The sequence below is a fragment of the Phoca vitulina genome, unplaced genomic scaffold (assembly GCF_004348235.1).
Source record: "Phoca vitulina isolate PV1807 unplaced genomic scaffold, GSC_HSeal_1.0 scaffold36, whole genome shotgun sequence".
Lineage (NCBI taxonomy): Eukaryota > Metazoa > Chordata > Mammalia > Carnivora > Phocidae > Phoca > Phoca vitulina.
Window position 1 is genome coordinate 15,144,808 of NW_022589739.1, and position 21,410 is coordinate 15,166,217.

General features: G+C 55.9%; 1 protein-coding gene across 4 annotated transcripts in view; it reads right to left on the bottom strand.

Moving 5' to 3' along the window:
* Positions 1-20,406, bottom strand: part of ARRB1 (arrestin beta 1) — a 74,475-nt gene extending 54,069 nt beyond the window's left edge. For all 4 annotated transcript variants that reach the window (XM_032426908.1, XM_032426906.1, XM_032426907.1 and 1 more), the window contains exon 1: positions 20,248-20,406. In XM_032426908.1, the coding sequence (XP_032282799.1) occupies positions 20,248-20,267 (20 nt within the window). In that variant the 5' untranslated portion in view covers positions 20,268-20,406. The remainder of the gene's footprint in view (positions 1-20,247) is intronic.
* Between the last annotated feature and the right edge of the window lie 1,004 nt (positions 20,407-21,410).

Consider the following 21,410-nt stretch of genomic DNA (forward strand, 5'->3'; position numbering starts at 1 on the left):
TTTACAAGAAGAGAGAAAGCAAGCTCCTTCCTGGAATGACTTTTCTGCTCCTTTGCCCTGGGACAACATCTGTGACAAGCATCTGGCAGGGAAGCCAGCAGGTGGAGACAGAGCTCTGGGTGGAAGGAGGGCAGGTGGTTGGAGGTGAGCTGAGGGATGCAGGTGGTAGAAAGTGGGTACAGGAGCTGAGCAAGACTTTGCTGGGGGTGTACGGGAGTGACCATGACCTGGTGATTGTGCGTGTGCTGAATGTCACAGTGCGGGGAAGGGGCATATGACTGTGCTGGAGTGAGGGACTGAGGATGGCAGTGAGAGGGGTGCCGACACAGAGGGCCTGATAGAGAAGGGATGGGCAGCAGCCCACGAGACTCTGAGCCTGAATGACCGCTGGAAGGGTCGGGGAGCCTGACAGGGGCTGGCCAGGCCCAAAAGGAGGCAGAAGCTTGAAGGCCGGAGCTCAGAAGGGACCCCTGACTCCCACTCCAACCCCCTACCTTGGTTGTCCAGAATGCCAGCCCCAAAAAGACTGTCCACTTTTTATAAATTAAATCTCAACAGATGTGACACCTCAGGCCCATCCCAAACATGGGCTCAGAGATCTGGAGGTTAAAAAACACTGAGAACCCCAGAGCACAGCCAGCCTGATGTCTCCCACGACAAGCAGGGAGACCAAGGCCCAGGGACTTCCTAACATTCCCGAAAGCCCAAGGCGCCAGCCCCCAAGACCTGGCTGTTTTCAAAAGCCATGAAAGAGGCCTGCCAGGTCCTAGCTGCTCAGGCAGCTCCGAGAAGCAGGAGGTGATGCACGATTTTCATTAACAGCTCGAGCTACAGGTGCAGTGCTGGGGCGGGGGGTGGTCCTGCGGGGCCTGACTCCTGCACCGAGGTGTGAGGGCACCCCTGAGAATAGGCCCCGGGGCCGCTCACAGCCCGGCCCTCAGGGCACAGCCCGGGCCTGGTGCTCAGTAAGTGAGCAAATAAATAAAAATGTGAATGAGCAATAATAACAGCAGCTAACACTTACTTAGTACTTACTTTGTGCCAAGCGCCATTTTCAGCATTTTACAAATATTAACTCATTCAATCCTCAGGAAAATTTTATAATTTCCATAATAAAAGATTATGAGCCCCATAATAAAAACTTCATTATTCCCATCGCACAGATGAGAAAACTGAAACAGAAGGGTTAAATAACCTGCCCAAGGCCACATAGCTTTGAATCCTATCAGTCTTGTTCTAGAACCCTTGGTCCTACCAGTCTGCCAAACTGCCTCCCACTTGACACGTGCACCCTTCACAGCTGTTCGTTCATTCCCACACCATCTTCCTCCAGGAGCCTCACCCCAACACCCGTGTCTCACCTCCAGTATCCTAACAGATTTTTTTTTAAGCCATTAAAAAAAAATAATGTATTGAGGTGAAATTCACATAACATAAAACTTACCATTTCAAAGTGAATAATTAGTGGCATTTAGTACATTCATGATGTGCAAAAAAAACCAAAAAACCTACCTCCTCCATTTCCAAAACATTTCCATGGCTCCACAGTAAAATGCCTCACCCATAGGTAGTCTCTCCTCCCCATCCCCTAGCGGCTACAGATGGATCTATTCTGGACATTTCATATAAATGGAATCCTACGACGTGTGACCTGGGCGACTGGCCTCCTTCACTTAGAGCACTGTTTTCAAGCGTCCCTGTCAGAGCAGGCACCACGTATTTCATTCCTTGTTATGACTCAATACTCCTCCATGGTTTGGACTGACCACAATCTGTTTAGACATCCAACCACTGATGCACATCTGCTTCCACTTTTGGCTGCCTTTTGATCCTCACCATGACCCTGCGAGTGAGGACTATTGTCCTGTCTCCTTTCTGGAAGCAACGCTGACGTCCATCCGTGGTCGAGTGGTGACTTGGAGTGGAACCCCCGGCTGCCAAACTAGAGTGTCCTTCCCTAGAGTATCCTTGTCTCCCAGCCGTTCACTCACCCTGCAAGGCACACCTTTCCTGGACATCAGTTACCACATGCCAGGCTCTGGGCCAGGAGCTGACAACACAGAATGGAGGGCTCAGGCGAGGCCCCAGGGTCCCCCAGGGCCTGAAGCTGCAGAGATGTGCTCTTGCCCACCCCCAGAGGGTCGAGAATCCAGGCACACCACGTCCAAAATGAGTACAGGGGCAGGAGGACCCTGCTCCTTTTCCTCCCTAAGTCTTCTTAGCTTTCCTTCCAGCATAGAGGGAAGATGGCCCCCAGAGGGAGGCTCTAGAAAGTTACACAGCAAGACTGCCAAGCAGAGCAGGAGCTGCTGAGCTGGAAGGGCCTCCAGAAAACACAGGACTCACAGCCACGGAGCGGGGAGGGGGCATGGGATCAGGACAGCCATGAGCGTTTCCCCTACCGATAGGCCATTTCACCCCTAAGACAGAAATGCACGAGAAAAAGCCCTTTGCCAGGAATTCCCACTACACCTTCCTACTGTGTAACTTTGAGCCAAACCTTCTCTGAACCTTCTCTGCCCAAAAGTAGGGGCTCGGATTCTAGATTCTAGGTTGGGAGGAGTGAGCTGACTTCAGAGGGCCCTTCTTTTTGTTTTTTGGGGGGGTTTGGGGTTTTTGAGACAGAGAGAGGTGGGGGGAGGGGCAAAGGGAGAGAGAGAGAATCTTAAGCAGGCTCCATGGGCTCCTTGGCCACTGCAGAGCCTGACGTGGGGCTCAATCTCATGACCCTGAGATCATGACCTGAGCCAAAATCAAGAGTGAAATGTCTAGCCGACTGAGCCACCTAGGACCCTTCTTTTTTTTATTTTTTTTTTGAAGACTACTCGCCTTCAGGCCACCTCTCTGTGTAAGACAGTGTGGCTCTGAGCACGAGAGACCCACAGAGGCCACCTCCTTCCCACCCTCCAAGAAACGGCCTCTGCCACACATCTGTTAACAGGACCATCCTGAGGGAGTTTCTGGCATTCAATGCGGAGGCAGTCGGTCCCAGTCGTCACTAATAGTCAGCACTGCCTCCTCAGGCCCCCCTCACACAGGACAGGGGCCCAACAAATACGTGGTGAAGGAACAAATAAAAGAATAAACAATCCCTTGGTGATTTCCCAGCTTCTAGCCTCTCTTTTTATTTTTCCACACCACTACCACTTGAACCCTCAGCTTCTGCCTCCCCTGCAAGCCGTGTGGCTTTAAGCAGACTGCTTAATTTAGGGCGCCTGGGTGGCTCAGTTGGTTAAGCGACTGCCTTCGGCTCAGGTCATGATCCCGGAGTCCCGGGATCGAGTCCCACATCGGGCTCCCTGCTCGGCGGGGAGTCTGCTTCTCCCTCTAACCCTACCCCCTCTTGCGCTCTCTCTCACTCTCTCTCTCTCTCTCAAATAAATAAATAAAAAAAAATCTTTAAGCAGACTGCTTAATTTAGCTAAGCCTCGATTTCCCCATCTGCATACAGGGACTCTCCTTGTGGGGCAATGAGGGAGATGAAAAGAGAAAGCAGAGGCCCAGCACCTCAAGGGCTAAGGAGTCCTCCAGGAAAAGCCATTGAAGGAAAGCTGTTTCTCTTTGGCACCCCACCCCATCCCACGCCCCTCGGCCCTGATCCTCTGGTCTCCCTCTGTTCCAGAGGCTGGAGGAAAGAGCCTAGCCTCTGGGCTGGCCCCTGGCTGGATGTAAATGTTTATGCCAAGCCCAGCCTCCCAGGGACAAGTTATTTGCTCTGCTTGTAATTAATTGCAGGAGGCCCGTCTGGGTAATAAACTCTGCCGGGGAAACATAAACAGTTTGCACAGAGCTCCCAATCCATTGTGAGGCCAGCAGAGAGGGTCTGCAGGAATGGAATGCTCCCCCCACCACACGACGAAGACCTTTGGAGAGCATGTGAAAAATAGCAGCTGACATTATAGGGTACTTACCTTGTTTTAGGCACAGTTGAGCCCTTGGATATCTGGTATCACTATTTTCCCCATGTTAAAGAGGAGGAAGCTGAAGCTGAAGCTGATCAAGGCAGGGCAACTTGCCGCAGCTGGAAAGTGGGTGGGCTGGGAGGGACACCAAGCCTGACTTCAGAAAAGGGGGGTGTGGGGAAGGAGGAAGACAGCCATTCACTCAACAAAAATGTATGGGTACCCCCTGTGCCGGGTACTGGGACCAGAAGAAAAGAAAAGAAAGTCACGGGTACAGAGGGTGACAGGAAGTTACAAGTGGCCATTCAAGCTCTGCAGGGCACAGACCACCCAGTAGGCCTCTGGTAGGAGCGCACAGTAGGTGTGTAATAAGTGAATTTCTGGCTAAAACTTACTGCTCTTTTCTTTGAGCCAGTGCAGCTTCTCGCCTACTGGTTCAAGGTGTTTCGAGGGTACTGTGCCAGGGCTGGGGGTGTAATGATGGATGAATAAAAGATATAACCTTTGCCCCCTGGGAGCCCAGTCCAACCGAGGGTATGCGCAAAGGGATAAAGGAGTAGAACGCAAGACAGCTTGATGAGGGTCATGGGGGAGGAGGGAGGGATGATCAGTATTTATTGAGCACCCACTGTGTGCCAGGTACCGGGCTAAGGCCTACATTATCTCATTTAGGCCTTACTACAACCCAGGCAGTGGGGAGAGAATATTATCACCCCCGTTTTAAAGATAAGAAAACAGAGGTTCAGAAAGATTACATAACTGTCTCAAGGTCACAGACATAAGCAATAGTGGTGGGATGGGAAACGTAGCCTTACACCAAAGCTTCCATTCTTTCCCGCTAGGCCCCACCCCACTGCCCTTCCCTCCCCTCCCTGAAGGGGGCGCTGAAGTTGGGAGGGACAGGACGACCACCATTAAGCTAGGTTCCCCTTTCCCCAACTTTCCGCGAGGGTGCAGGACGTGGGAAGCAGCGCACCTTGCCGGCCTGGTTTCCCTTCTAAGCAGGAAAGGTCAGGCTTGCCTGCCTGGGCTGCTTCTCTCAAACAAAACCGGTCAGGCTAGTGACCTCTCACCCCCCAGGAGCAGGAAAGGTCAGTCCAGATTTCCACTCTGCCCTCCCCCACCAAAAGGCCACTCAGTTTACAATAGCCCTTTCCCAGGAAACGGTACTTCACGGCTTATAAACCCTTTTCACCCTCTTAGCTCATGTGACTACCAGCACCCCACCCCAGCCATCCATATCCGTGCACCCAGCACCTAGCACCGGGCACAGTGCAGTGCAGGTGAATCTGACAGACAGCAGGCTGCTTCCACCCCAACAGAAGGGGTGCCCCCCACCCCCTTCCCCCAACCCTCCCCACCCCACCCCCTGCCCATCTCCATCCAGGTTCCACCAACATTTACTGAGCTCCCGCGACAAGCCTGGGGCTCTCCTAAGCAGTTTCACCTGCAGTACATTATTTAAACCTTTTCACAGCCTTTTCAGGTAGGGATGATGTCCATGTTACAGATGAGTAAGACTGAGGGCAGAAGGACTTTTCCAGTCTCTTCTTTACACAGCCAGGGAGATCTGCAGCTGGGCCAGGCCTGGCCTGGAACTGGCTCCCCCAGATGACTTTCAGGTCCTGCCTCATTAGGGAGGGCTGTAACTGATGACCAGGTCCGCATGTGTGGGATGAGACCTCCCCGAGCACATGCAGGGACGTGGCACCAACATCCTGACACAAAGGACCACCCGGCCTGAGCAGGGGCAGATCCAGGCTTGAATGAGTTCATAGAGTTTGGAAGCCCTCTTAAAAAAAAAAAAGAAAAGAAGAAGAAGAAGGAGAGTACACAAATACCTTCCTTTTGCACCTTTCACAAAACGTCTGAGCACGTGGACACAGTGCTAGGTCTCGGAAGGGGCCCTGGAGCACAAAGGGCCTGAAGCTGAAGCCGCACCAGCCTCATGGTGAGTCCGCCCCTGGGCTGGAGGAAGGGCCCAGAGGCGATCCGAACACCACCCGCCTTCACAAAGGCCCTGCCTCCAGCCCAACAGACAGAGGAGGCTCCGGAGGACATTCCTTCTTCTTGTCACGCGTCCCGCTGCGACGGAACCCTCCCTGAGACCGGACCAAGTCTGTCTGTCTGTCTCCCTGTTGCCATGGTTTCAGAAGAAGCAGAGCTCATCTGAGCACAGGACCGCCCTGCATGCTCACATGGACAGCACTGCTGGGTTTCTCTGTGATCCTGGAGCACATCTCCAGGAGGATCCTCATGCCTGGGAGGACAGGGTCATCCCCACCTGTGCCTGGAACCCAGAAACAGCCCTACCAAGAACCCCAGCCCCAAGGATTTGAAGGCTATGACACTGTTTACCAAGTGTTCCCACATCCCGCTTCCCACTTGGCCCACACATCAGCGCTGGAAGGTATGCAGAGCCAGATGTATTGTCCCCATTTACAGAAAGGGACAACAGAGGACACGCACCGTATGCCTACTCTGGGCTAGACATGCCAAGGGACCTTCACAAGTGATATCTCACAGACACCCTGCAAGGAAGGGCTGGATCCTCAGGGGACAGGTGGGGAACTGAGGCCTCGCTCAGTCTCTGGGCCAGGACCGGGGAACGGGGCTATGGCCCTGCTCTCCCGTCTCCCAGCACGGTCCTCTGCCCAGGCTCTTCAGTCTGGAGTGCGGAGCTCAGGAGGCACACATGCCGGAACACAGTGTGTCGTGTGAAGAACAAGAGGCCTCCAGCTTCTGCGGCACAGGAACAGCTAGTGGCGTATGACAGGCCTTCCTAGAAACAGTGGACCAGCAATTGCCTTTTCCTCTCTGGATGTGTCAGAGAGAGAGCGCACAGGCCTTGGAAGCCTGAAACCCGCTTGAAAGCAACAGCCTCGCAGACTCAGGGCCTGGACCTTCCCACGTGCTGCCAAGCAGCAGAAGGCCTCGTGCCTACATCCCACCTCCCACCTTCCCGGCCATCCAGACCCTGCACAGAGACCACCTCTCACCCGACAAGCCAACTGCCCAGGGCTTGCTCTTGCTTGCCCAAGTCCCAGCTCTGTCCTTCCCCCAAGATTCATTCACTCATATATATCCATTCTACAAACCTTACGGAGAAGGTAGTGTAGGGTGACCAGCTGTCCACGTTCACCCAGGACAAAGGAGTTTCCCAAGATGGACTGAGGCAGTCCCAGGAAACCTGGGATCATTGATCACGCTGCTGTACTGTGTGCCTGGCCCTGTGCTGGTCACTGAGGACACACTGGACACGGCTTCCAGCTGGAGAGTGGCTCTCACTCAGTGAGGAACTACAATCAAAGGCACCTGCTCCGCACCTCACACACATCACCCACTGCCATCTTAGGAGGAGGGGATTATCCTCTCCACGGTATTCGAAAGAAAACTAGAGCTCAGAGAAGTGCCTCGGCCTGCCCAGACTCACAGAGCTATCAGTGACATGCCAACACTTGAACTCAGATCCACTGAGACAGATAAAGGAAAGGGCAGGTTCCAACATGAACATCAGAAGACAGAAAAATATAAAGATATGTTTTATTTAATCAGTTTTGTAGCCGCCAGTATTTGGCATGTGCTAGAGGTTCAGAAAATATATGTGGAAGGGAGGAAGGGAGGGGAGGGTGGAAGGAGGGAGGTGGGGCAGGAGGGAGGGAGGGGAGGGAGGAGGGAGGAAGGAGAGGAGGAGAAGAAGGGAGGGGATAAAGGAGACTGGGAATGGAGGGAGGGAGGAAGGGAAGGGGAGGGACTACCTATTGGAGGGAGAGAGAGAGGGAGGGAGAGAGAGAGGGAGGCACGTGCCTGATTTAATCACCTCCAGGCTAGGAGATCCCAACCCCCAAATTCACAATACCAACATTTCCCTTTCCACAGCCGATGTCAGCTGTTTTCTCTCAGCACCAGGGCCAGGAAGGAAGTGAGAAGAGGGAAAGAGTGCTTCTCCTTTGGGTCAGCAGCTCAGGGCTCACTTCCTCCAGGGAATCTTCCCTGACTCACACCCCCACCCAATTCTGGCCCCTACTTACATGAGTACAGCGGCCATGTGTGTCAGAAGTGTGTGTGTGTGTTTGCACAAACGCCCATCTGCATGGGCGTGTGGGGCTTGTACTCTTGTTTCAGTTCACTCCTGCAAACCTAGACCTCATGTGGCTAGGCCAGCCCTATCAGGAGCTGGGGGGCCAAGAGGTACCAGACACAGGTCTGCCCGCTAGCACAGGAAACTGACATGTCAGCAGCTAACTGTGACAGACCGCGCCATCCCGGAAGCCTACAGGTGCAAGGGAACATGCAGGAGGACACCGACGGCCTGGGCGCGGGGCACCCAGTCAAGGGAAGGTGTCATGCCCTAAGCATGCAGCGAGGTGCTCAATACAACACATCAACTGAACCACGCTGAGGTGAGGTTCAACCTTAAAATATAAGGGAGATGTCACCGGTCAGAGGAAGAAGGCATCCCAGACAGAGAGGCCGGCTTGAACAAAGGCACAGTGCGGACAAAGTATGAAGACTGTGGAGGAATATCAAAAAAAGTCAGGGCAGCCAGGGTGGTGGGGAGAGCTGGGGAAGGAGCACAGGAAGGAAGTCTGGCACAGACCGTGGAGGGCCTCCAATGCCCCTGGAGAATGTGGACTGTCCTACAGGAAATGGGGAGCTACCAGCCAGTTTTTAAGCCAGAGGAGAAAAACGGAGTCAGATGTGAATTTCAGAATAAGAGGACGACGGTTTGGGGGGTGTCTCGACTGAGCAAAGGGACCAGGACTGAGCCCAAAGATTACTGAAACAGTCCAGGCCAGAAGCGGGGCTTGGCCTGAGCCAGTGGCAGTGGAATGGGCAGAAGAAAATAACTTTGGTGATAGGGACGTGTATCCATCACCATCAGGCTGGGTGCTCTGAAGGTTAAGATTAGGAGCTTGGCACACTCCTGCCGCCAAACCAACCACTCCAACAGAAGCCGAGCCAGGCTGCTGTGTGGCCTGGGACAGGACTCGATCTGGGACCGGGTCATGGTTCTTTGGTTGAAAGGTCTTCTTACCAAAAACCTTTACCATTTTTTTTTTTTTTTTGGCAAAATTGACTGCAAAAGAGTGAACAAAAGAGTGAACATCAGAGCTGACCAGATTATCTCAAGCATGCATACCGAGTCCTTGCTGCTGAAGTCACCCCTCTAAATGAGAAATGAGTATATGCATATTAACCACTCTATTATGCCATGTGATCATCTTGGTCATTTTTAGGATATTAAAAAAAATCCCTTGCAAAGAAAAAGTTCTCCTTACCGAGTTTAAAAATGCTTCCAGGTTTCTTCCACTGCCCTGGGGCTATAAAGCCCCATAATAAAATCATCCTGCTAATGTGCCAAGTGCTTTCATTAGCACAGATACGACAGAAAAAGAACAGAAACTTTATGCCCAGAGGCTGAAAAACCCCACAGACACGGAGCTAGGGAGATACCAGAGCTACCGGGAGAGGGAAGGTGAGAACCCTAGCCCACTGCTTCTCTCCGCCACGCAGCCCCTGGCCTCCAGAGACGGCCCTCAGAGCTGCAGTGTCCCCCCCTCCATGGCCACCCCACAGCCCCAAAGCTTAGAGCTGTTTCTCATAAGATGTGGCTTCCTATTTCATGCCCACCGCTCATCTAGGAAGTCATTAGACCCTCTGTAGGGTCTCCTCCACTGGAGGAAAGCCTTTGCTCTGGTGGCCCTCCACCAGAAGAGACCGGGGCAGACCCCCAAACTGCCTCGTTTCTGATGGTGGCTTTGCTCGACCTGGTGTCTCCTCCTATATCCGTGCCATTTCTTCTGTCCAGGCCCAAACACTCACTGTGACGCCATGGGGCAGAACTTTGACTTTCACCCTAGATTTTGTGCCCTCAAACAGTTTGCAGCCCCACCTGGGGGGCTCAGTGGGTTAAGCATCTGCCTTCAGCTCAGGTCATGATCTCGGGGTCCTGGGATCGGGCTCCCTGCTCAGCGAGGAGTCTCTTCTCCCTCTCCCTCTGCCCCCCCCCCCCCGCAATGTGCCCTCTGTCTCTCTCTCGCAAATGAATAAAATCTTTAAAAAAAATTTGATTTTTGTTTAAATACCATCTGCAGCCCCAGCCTACCCCTAACTGACAACAGCTGAGGAGTCTGACACTGTGCCTGGTACACAGCGGGTTCTCGAGTATCTGACGAAGGAAGTCAGTCCCGGCTGAAAACCTCTGTCGCAGATGCCACCCAGACAAGCTTCACCTGTGGCTCACTTCCGACTCACCACCCAAAGCGTGCTCCGGCGTCCCCCACATCTAAGGGGCCGCCTCTGACCCTCAGCCACTCGGCAGGCGCTGCCTCCAGTATAAACTAATCCACGTTACCCCTTCTTCTAGTGTGTTGTGATGATCTATTTCTCTCCCCCAAAAGACAGGAGCAGCAGGAGGGCTGACACCTGCGTGTTTCCTCCTCTTAGTGGGTCAGATGCCCAGCCCAGGACCTGCCGCGTGGCAGGACCACAGAAGTGTTCCTTCACTGGTCCCTTCTTGGGAGCACCGGGCTGGCAGAACAGGAAGGGCAGAGCCAACCCTGTAAACACCCAGCCGGGAGGAACCCCCGTGGTTCCCCGCCACCCCAGTCCCCGAGGGCTAGGCCTCTGAGAAAGGTCTCGGGTGGGAGACAGGAGCAGAGCTGCTCCCCAAGTCAGCCTCCCCCTAGGAGAGACAGGCCACGGGGGCAGCAGGCGGTGTGGGGACACGTGTTGAGTGGAGGTCTGGGCCTGGCACCCAGCGAGTGCTTGAGAAATGTTTGTGGAACTGAGTGGAACACGCTGAAAAATGCTGGCTATTTGTTCGTCCGGCTGCAAAGAGGCCAGGTCCCCTCTGGGGGTACTTCGCAGGCAAATTATCTCAGGACACAGCCTGTTTCCTCTAATGAGGGCTTCTCCCCTTCGCAGCTCTGCTCGCAGCAGTGTGGGAAGGCGGGCGGTGCGTGGAGCCAACCTCAGCGGCCCCGGGCTAAGGCAGCACGTACAGCTCTGCTTCCGAAATGGTGTGGGCCACACGTACCACCAGCCCAGGCAGGGGGCGGCTCACACTGACCTCTCAGGCCCAGGAATCCTGAGCCACGCACTCCAGCCTCCTCCTGGGCCCCTCTGGGGAGGAAGAGAAGAAGGAAGCAGGGAGTTGGGCCGACTTATGTAAGCAGCTTCCTTGGAGTCAGAGGCCCTGGCGCGTCACAGCCCAGCACCGCAGGGAGAGGCTTGGGGAGGGGGAGGCGGCTTGCTTCCCTCCTTTGCTGCCTCTCCTCCAGACCTCGGCAGACCTCGGAGGCAGGCGCTGCTTTCCAAGCGTCTCAGCTCCAAGCAGGCACCCCCCCCCGCCCCCCCACCCCCCGCTAGGGGTTGGAAACCAGGAAGGGCTGTTGTCAGTGGCCTGCTGGCTTCCCCGGCTGAAAACCTGGCTCCGGACACCGCCGCTGCTCCTCGGGGTGTGGGCTACGGGAGAGAGCCCGGGACCCTCCACAAGGCCCACCCCTGCCCCTGGCTTCTTGCCCCACAGATTCTCCCCACTTCCTCCTAGACAGTCTGCCACGGGTGAGGGGCCAAAAGGCTGAGGACTCAGGCTGCCCAGCAGCACCCTGCTCTGCCCCTCCCGGCCCTGGGCAATCTCACTTCCCTTTCCTGCCATCATCTGAACTTCTTCTCTAGGCCGGTGCAACCCCCCCAGCCCCGCATACTCAGCTGTGTGCACAGCACCGAACAGGACAGGAGGGAGGGGATGCGGGAGACAGGGGAGCAGAGAGAAGAGCTGAGATCCGCTCCTGGGCTGGAATGACAGCGAGGGCTTCATCAAATCCCTACCGTCTGGGCCACAGCACCCATATGCGGTAGGTGGTTTTATTAGACCTACCGCACAAACGAGAAAACTGACGTCCAGAGAGCCTAAGACCCTTCCCCACGGTCATGGAGCTGGTGTGCGATATTGCCGGACAGCAAAGCCGCCCGACTGTGTGTGACTCTAAAATCCACACTCCAGACCTCGGGGCTCCACCTTTGGGGAGCCCCATACACCTGGGGGTGCTACTCTTGGGACACACTGCACAGCCCTCACTGGTCACCACTGAGGACGCTAGTTTGGGAGCCACTGGATGGCCATGAGGACAGGGACAGGGCATGACAGAGGCCAAGGGCTTGCCTGCTGCCACGCAGAGTCTTCCCTTCCGATTAAACTACAGGCGTTCAATCTCAGGCTGGATCACACCCACCCAATGCCTGCCCCTTCCAGAAGACAGGGCTGCTAGCAGCCAAGCTATCCAGCACAGAACACAGCCTGCTGTCTATGCCCTCTCCCCTTCTAGCTCTCCACATTCTCTCCCCCTCTAGAACTGAGAAGAAAAGCGTCCTAGGGCCTCCTAGGCCAAAGCCCTTTCTCCTTCCTTCTTGACACATGGAGAAACTGAGGTCCAAAGAGGAAAAGCAGCTCGTCCATGGTATCAGAGGGATAGTGAAGAAGTGGAGTCCCTCCTTCCCAGGTCAGAGCCCCTGCCCTTGATTTATCTCACTTGGGTGCTGTCCCCAGATAGCACTCCCTCTCAACCGTCTGTCTGTCTGCTTCTCTCCCTGCTCCCCCACCCTCTCTCCCCACCTCCTGCTTTCTTTTCCCCAGCTCTGCCTGCAGGCCCCATGTCTGAAGCCTCCTTCACAGCATCGCTTGCCTTCTCACACTCTTCTGAGCCCCACTACCCCCACCTTCTTCCTTCCACTCCTCAGGGCCAACGAGCGATTCTTGGGTGGTTTAATTAGCTGATCATGACCACAGCCTGCTGGATCCAGTGCCCAGAACCCTGTCCCCAGTAATTAGGTGGGTTCTGAGTACTTGCCCAGTGGGAAGCCAATGGGGAGATCTCTCCAGCTGCATAAAGAGCTCCTTGATCACCGGCAGGTCATCGGAAGCCATGGTCCCCTCCTCAGGCCAGGTCAAACCACACTGGATATACTGTAGCCAGATCCAGATGTCCATTCTAAAGAGAGACTCCATACTCGCCCATGCCACAGTCCAGACCCAGAAAGGCTCAGGAAATGTCTGAGGATGGGGATGATGAATGCAACCCACACTCTGGGGGCCAGCAAGGGATGGGTCCACGGCTGGGGCACTTACTGAGGAAGTAGGATTTGGGCAAGCGGCTCCAAGTGAGGGTGGCATTCTAAATGGGGGGAGCAGCAGAAGCAAAAGCAAGAAGGCTGGAATGAGCCACCAATCCCCGTGCTGGGTAGCTCTTGTTATCAGAAAACACATTCTCCTAGCAAGGTAAAGCTGCTCATCCAATGGCCCCCGCCCTTTGGGTCACGCACACACACAAAATCACTTGTCGGTATTTCAGAGTCAGCAAAGATGTGCCACGGTTCTCACCAAACTCAAGTGTAGCTTTTCCCAGTGAAACACCTACATTCAGCCTCCTTCACTGAACAAATATTTATGGAGTTCAGTGCGCCATGCCAGGTCTACACAGGTACAGGGACAAAAGACTCAAGACAGGTGTCCTTGGTCTCACACAGGGGACATCACAAGTATGTAAATAACCAGGACATGTGGGGGATGTGGGGGAGTGGATCAGTGCCAAGAATGAGAGAGAGAGAGAGAGAAAGAAAGAATGGGAAAAAAAAAAAAAAAGTCACAAGGCACTTGGTGATCAGGGTGATCAGTGAGGACTTCCTGAAGGAGGAGGCCATATATGATCCAGGCCTTGAAGGACAGACAGGAAGGGCACTGAGGTCACCACCTGTGTACTAAGGGCCAATGATGAAACAGGCTTGTGCCGAAACCTCTGAGGCCTCAAGAGTGAATCAAACAGGGTCCCTCTGTGGGGGAGCTCGCAGCCTGGTGAGGGAGCTAACCTCAAATAACACTGCCCTTTGGCCAGGGACTTGTCCCTGAGCTTTACCTATTTCAACTCAGTTACTCCTCAAGGCAACCTCCTCTGTAGGCACTATTACTACCCCATTTTGCGAATGAGGGTGCTATGGCAGAGAAAGGGTTAAATAGTAGGTGAAGTCACCGAGCTGGTAAGTGCCAGAGCTGATATCTGCAACCAGGAAATCTGGTTCTTCCTAAAGCCTACCCACTATACTAATCAGTCTATGCTAACCAGACCACACAGTGGGCTGAGGGCACAATCCACAGTCACCCCCAGGCCCAGGTCCCCTGAAGTCTCGGTCCCACTGGCCTGTGACAGAGGCCTGAACTTTGTCCTCTCCCCAACTTCTGGCACCCCCTGGAAGAAAGGTCACCCCCAAACCCACTAGCAGAACACAGGAAATGGGTAACTCAAGGAGAGTTACCTCGTTGCCCGTGATGGCTGATTTGACTTCCCCAGGGATACCAAGACCCAGAGAGGGTGAATGTGGTGCCCAAGGTCACACAGCAATGATTAAGCATTAGAGCATACCTCTGGGACCCTCCTGAGATGGTACATTGCAGCTGTCCACTCCCCACCCCTGCCCCTGCCCCTTTGTCAAAACACATCTGTGCCCGTTAATGGCACGGGAGAAGGAGGATGAAGCTGCAAAAAACCCCAGAAGGACCAGCGGTGGGCCCAGAGGCCCACAACCACTATGGGAGGGCCCTTTGGCCTCACCCAGGCCCGTACCCATTCCATTTCTGGACCTGTGGGTGCGGGCCGTGCCGCCACTGAACGCTCAGACCTTGAGTGAGGAGTATGTCTCCTGGGGGCCTGACATCAGCCAGAGCGCCACCCCCCCACCTTGTTCCAGGCTCTTCGGACCAACAGATGGATCCCTCTCCAAGTACAAGGGGCCCCCATGGAATCAGCTGTGGTCCCAGCCCTGTCCTGGGCAGAGGGAAAACCACTGAGTCTCTGCGGTGACTTCAGCCATACAGAACTCCAGGACCTGTCTGGTCCAGTCCCTGGAGCCCGGCCTCATCTGGCACCAGGTCTCCTGGGAAGGAACAAGCAGTTCCTCTAAAGAGGACTAAAGATGGGGCCCGTCCCAGGAAGGAGGAGGCGTCTCCAGAGAGATGACCCTGCCAGGGCCCCTTGGGGAGGGAGGGAGGGGGCTGGGACAACAGACTCCTTTGTTCCCCTCTCAAAAGCAGCCACCCTGTCCTGCTCCACCCCCTGTGTTGGTTGGACACCCCCCTACTAGGACTCCAGCCACTCCTGGGGCAGGACCCATCCTGCACATAGGAAACAGAGAGGGTTCCTGAAACCATCAGAGATAATACCTATTCATACTGAGATATGCCCCACCCTCAGAAGCCTTCAGTCTGATGTGGGAGACAGGCCTTCCTCTTGCAGAAGCCTGTCTGATGGGGGAGAAACCGCCTCCACTCCCAGGAACCCCATTCTGATAAGGATGGTACCCCCCCGCTTCCGCAGGACTTCACAATCTGATGGAGGAAACCGGCTCTCCGCTCTCCCCCCACCAAACCTAGCCTAATGTGGAAAACATGGCTTTCATCATTAAATTCCCTAATGGGAAGGACCTAATATTAACCCGTTGGATGCCCCTGGGCTGAGAGCAGAGGCAAGAGGGGTGGACGGATTCAGTCCAGTCAACAAATCCTTACCACGCATCTCCAATAAATCAGACGCAGAGGTGGATAATGGGCCAGCAAACAGAAAACAGAAATAGCCCCCACACCACAAGGAGCTCACCAATTGGGGAATAAAAACACCTGGGGTATGAATAAACGTGTGAGAAACTGCCATGAGACTCACCCACCCAGCACCCTGCGCCTGCGCCCGCACCTGCTGTCTGCACTTTCCGTCTAGACGCCTTGGCCTTCGCCATGCCCCAGGACCCAGCTCAGAAGGCACGTCCTCATGAAAGGCATCCCCAAGAACCCCGGCCTGAGTCAGATGCCCCTCTTTCAGGAGCCAGCACAGACAGCTTCGCCTGTGACCAGCTCACATTTCTGCAGCGTCCCTCCCACCCTCAGCTGAGCCGGAACCCCCAGGTTCCCACACCCCCAGTCTCCACCACCCTGAGCCCAGGGCCTCACACCCTTCCTCCACGAGGCCCACCTCAGCTCCAAGCACGGGGAAAAGCAGAGTCCTCTCCTCTCCCCTGTGCCCCTGTGGCCCGGCTTTGCCCTTAGCACCCCGTCAAAAGCCCCCTCGCCAAGTCACCAGCCACTGCCTTCTGGCTAACTCCCAGGAGTCTCGCCCAAGCTGGTTTCCTCTTCCCCCTCAGGCATGGGTGCTCTCCAAGGCCCCAGCTGTCCCTAACTCTCCTCTCTGCCCATGCCATACCTCTTCCCTGCACCACAGTACCCACGTTGTGGACAAGTCTGAAGCCCAGAAGCCAGCCTCGACTGGGGACCAGAGATGGTAAGTCAGGTTCAACATAGCCACTCCCAGCAACCCCAGAAGCATCCCTTGACAAAGCCACAAGACATCCCCATGTTCCAGTCAAGACAGGTCACACAGGGCTTAACTGCCAAGAGAGATGACAGCCAAGGTTCGGAGAGCTGGTGATGACGTGTCCCCAGCACACCCGCCCTCCTCCCCTTCCAACAAAGAAAACTTCACAAACATCTGCAGGAATGAGAATTCCATTCCATCCCATTGCCTCTCAGGATGTCCCTCCTGTTATCTAACTCTGATCGTTCGTGTTTACCGCTGCGGTAGGAAGAACAGCAAGAACCAGAAGGGATGCACAGCTGGAGCGTGGAGCTGCCAGGGAGGTGGGGGAGGCCAGCTGTGTGGGCCATTCAGCCCTCTCCCTCTGGGTGAAAGCGCGGTGCAGCAGTGGGCTTTGTGAACACACAGGCTGGCTTCTCAGCTGAATGGCAGCGCACAAATTAGTCTCTCCTAGTCTGTTTCCTCAGCTGTAAAAGGCAATCACAATCCCTCCATCAACAGGATCACCGGGAGAACCAAATGAGATCATGCATGTAAGTCTCCTGACACATACCAGACACCCGAATGGACACCACCTCCTCATTCATATTTCTCAGTTGCGTCCTCTCCCCAACCTTAGCTCAGATCCTGCCTTCTCCCAGGCTCCTACCCGGCCTCCTCACCTGGTCTCCCTGCTTCTGCCCTCCGCCCCCTGCCACTGCCAAAGGCGTCCCTCTGCAAGGGAACTCTGCCCCCATCCCTCGTCTCACGCTCCCCCCCGAACCACCAAGCCCTCTCTCCTTAGCCTGACATTCCAGGCGGTTGCCAATGAGCCTGTATTTCTCTCTTGAGGCTCACCCATCATCACCAGCCCAACCCGCAGGCTACCCAGGGTGCTTCACGTCTCCTGGCCTTTGCACATTCTGCGCCCTGAGCCATGAATGACATCCCCAGGGCCACCGCCTTGGCCTCCTCGTCCTTCCAGATGAAGCTCAGTAGCTCCAAAGCCACCTCCTTCCCAGGAAAGCTTCCCTCACCATGCCCCCTGCTGGGACCGGGGCAGGGGCTCCTCCTTAGGCCCTTCCACAGCACCTGTCACCCTGCCATGTAACCACTTGCTCTGCTCTAAATCCTTCGGGGACAGAATGGGGCCCTTCCTCTGAAGCTCCAGCCCCAGACCCTCAGTCAACATTTGTTGAATGGAGGTATGACTGCTCCCAGAGCACCTTGGTAGAGCAGTCATACCACCTGCCCTGTAATTAATCCCATGCAGGCATTTGCCTCACCCCTCCTTCCCCCCGGACCTCGAGACTTCCTAGAGGACAGTGACAATTTCTGACTAATTCTCATTGTCATTTTCATATGGGGGGGGGGGTGAGTCCAAGTGCAGGAATGGATGCCATGACTCCTGATCCTTAGAGTATGGGATATTTGCAGTTTCCTCTTCTAGGTCAGAGAAAGAAACCCATGGCCTACGGAGTGAGGCACAGTACAGCCCATTATTGATTTTGCCCTTCTCTTCCAAATTACTCAGGAAACCTTTCTGGAAGGGGGAAGGAGGCCTCCTGGGGCTACAGGGGAGAGAGAGGGAAAGAGCAGGGCCACCATCCATTGAATGGACTTTAGCCAAGCCTGGGCTCCAGGCTTCGGGCAGCACCTCTTCCCCTGCCCAGCAAATTCAATAAACACAAGAGAGCCCTGAAATGTTTAAGTATTAATGGCTCCAATTTACGGACAGGGAAACTAAGGTCCAGAAGGGTAAAGACAAATGTCCAAGGTCTCCCAGTGAGTTAGAGGCAAGCAGGGGGAGTCGTGGAAAAGATCCTGACCCCAAAGATAGGGTCTCCAACAGGTACCTGGCTGCTCACAGGGTCCCCATCCTGCTGACACCCTACGCTGGCATGGGGAGCAACGACACTCCTCTTCAAGTCACAGAGAGGCAAACCAAGGCCCAAGAGGGGCTGAGTCACCCTGATGGCGAAGCAGCGCAGGAGGAATAAACGAGAAGAGCAAGGGCTCCTAAATCTCACGGGGAGAAAAGTCTCATCTCAATGGTCAGGAGGATCTCGGCTTTGGGGGACGTGGACATAGCAGAAGAGAGAGTCACACATCCTCTTACTGAGGACAAAGACCTGGTCGCAGTGCCGGCCAGCTGCAATGAGAACTAGTCATCAAGGTGAATGCAGAAGCCTCACGATCTTCTGCAGCCTTCCCTACCAGCCTGGGCCTCCACACACAGAGCAGGGCACCCCACCATGGCCTTCAACCCAGGGCCCAGGAAGGGCTTGGCAGTGCCCAAGGGCAAGCCACAGAGAAATGGACCAAGTGGGCTCCAGCCTCTGCCCTGCTTCTCACGCCCCTTGACCTTAAGCAAGTCAGGTAATCTCTAACACTCTGGTTCCTCTTCTGGAAAACAGGAAGAGGAAAATTAACCTCCTTGAAGAGCTGTCAGGAGGATGACTGGGAAGCAGTTTCTAAATTATCTCCAAGCCTCAGTTTCTTCTGAAAAATGAAAATAATCTCTGGAGGATCTTTCTAATGCTGTTGAGAAAGAGTGTCAGATGGCAGTCAGTGTGAAATTACTTTCTCGTGGTCACCAAACATGATGACCACTGGGGTCACTTCCCCCTAGTCTATCTGCTCCTTTGGGGAAGGAACAGGTCTCGCACATCTTTGATCCCCACACTATGCCTAGTATACAGCAGGCACTCAATACATAATTACTGGAAGCAAGAAGAGAGACAGGGAGGGTGGAGAGAGGGAAGAGAGGAGGGAGAAGTGGGGCACAAGGATAGAAGATGGAAAAGAAAGAAAAAAATGAAAAAGAGGGGCTTGTAGAAGGGGGAGGGGGAGGAGAGAGGGAGAAGCTTCTACTGGCACTTAAAGCAGTAGGCGGAGTGAAGAGGTACAACCGGGGTAACAAACCAGAGTGCCTGATCTGGCCTTGTCTTGGTCTAAAGGGGCTGTCCCCAGGGGCTGCCCTGCCCCAGCTCCCTCCCCTATTTTGTCCTAGTTTTCCATCTCAGAGGCAAAGCCCCTCCCTTTCTGAGCCAGGGCAAGCTCCTAAGGAGACAGGACCCCCTCTCCCCACCCCCACTTCAAACAGACTGTAGCCAGCCACCCCAGGCCTCTGGAGGTCAGAGGGAGGGGAAACAGCGGATGGCATGCATGTTTCCCAGGCTCCGGGGGGCCTGCCACCCTGTGTGATGTGTGTGTTTCCACTTCTTGCCATGTGGGGACTGGAGTGAGTGTGTCAGCAGCCCCAGGGTCAGCTGGCTTGTGACCATAGGGCTCCAGTGGGGGGGGAGGGGCATTTGTCTGACGGGTCTGTGGGGGTCCGCGCTGGTGGGGTCTGGCAAACACGGTGTTGGGAAGATTGTGCCAGCACGAGCGTGTGAGGGTATGTCTCAGAGTGTTTGTTACAGGGAGTGCAAGTGACAGGGTATGTGTGTATCAGTGTGTGCCAACAGGAAGGTGTGGTAGGACTGACGTGTGCTGGAGTGTGACCCGTGTGTGACAACATAACTGTCCGCAAGAATGTGTTCACAAGTGTGTACCAGTGCGTGTGTGACGGTGTGTCACTGTACACGATGAGCATGTGGCAGTGAATGTGTGTGTGCGTGCCAGCATGAGTGTGCCCACGGACGAGTGTGCCCGTGTGTCTCCAGGAGCGTGTGTGCCATTGTGTGGTAACCTGCCCCCTTGCGTCTCTGCGTCTGCTGCCCGGTGCGGGGTGTCGGCAGCCAGTGTGTGTGTGTGAGTGTGCGGCGGCGACGGGCTGCGAGCCGGATGGGGCGTCCGGGTCCTCGCTCCCGGTACCCCCACCCCCGGCCCCACGGCCCCCACGGCCCCGCCAGCGACCACACACAGGACACCTCCGGCACGGGAGAGCTGCGTGCCGCGGAGCCAGGCGTCGGCGCTCCCGGGGTGACCGACTGGAACCCCCGCCCGCGCCCTCACCCAGGTCGCCCCCACGGGCACCCGGCCGGGCCGCCGCCGGCACTCACCGCGTCCCTTTGTCGCCCATGGTCCGCCGCGGCCGCAGGAGGTCCGAGGCGACAGCGCCCAGGCTGGAAAATCCCCGGCCGGCAGGAGGAGCGCGGGCCAGCCGGCTCCCGGCTCCCTGCTCCGCCTCCTCCGCTCTCCCGGCCGCCGCCGCCGCCGCCGCCGCCGCCGCCCCCGCCCCCGCCCCGGGCCCGCCCGCCGCGCCGCACAGCGCCCGGGCCGCGGCCAGGGGCGTGGAGCAGTGCGGGAGGGTGCGTGTGCCTGCGCGTGTGCTTGCGTGTGCGCGCCAGGGCAGGGCGGTGGGCGCGTCAGGGCCCCGAGGTCGGCACTGGGGGGTCCACGCCGCCGTGCACCCCGCTGTGTGTCTGGTGTACGTGAGGGCGCACGCTGGGGTGTCTATACGTGCGCGTGTGTGCACGCGAGTGTGCCGGTGCGTGTGCACGGCCGTGTGCTCCGGCCGATTCGGGAGTGTGTTCGTGTGATGGAACGGCGTGTGCACGTCTTTGTGCAGCTGTGCGTGTGTCCTGGGGCGCTCCCCCGCGCTCGCCGGGGGCAGCCTTTTGTGTGTCCCGGAGGGTGGAAGCCCAAGGTCGGCCCACCCCAAGGCCGAGCTCCCTCCCGGCGGCGCACTTGGTAGGGTGGGGGTGGGGGCCTGTAGGAGACCCCGGGTGCCTGGCACGGCCTTAGTCCTATGCCCCACCCTCCCCCATCCCAAATCCCCGCCCTTCTGGAGCGATAACACCGGACAACCCTACAGGGACAGGAAGAAGGGGCCAAGGCGGGGAGAAGGCAGCCATCAACGCTGGGGAACTGATGAGGGTGGGAGGGGGGCCGGAGACCAGCAAGGGGGGTTGGCAGTGGCTGCCCAGGAAGAGGAAGCAGTGAGCACAGGAGATAAGGAAGAAGCTTAGAGCTGGCCTGCTGTGGCCTGGGAGTCTGACCTGGCGGGGTAGCACCATGGAAAGGCCCCTACTAAGCTTCATGGCTTTTTATGGGTGACACTGGACACCAGCCCTCTCAAAAGGGCTCCAAACACATAAAGTGAGATACTTAATACAGCTTGCAGAATTGTTCACAGGTGTTTGCTGCCCTCCCCTAGTGCCAGACACACACACACTGTAGGAGCCCAGTAGATGTTAGCCCCTCCCTCTGCAGACTTCTTGGT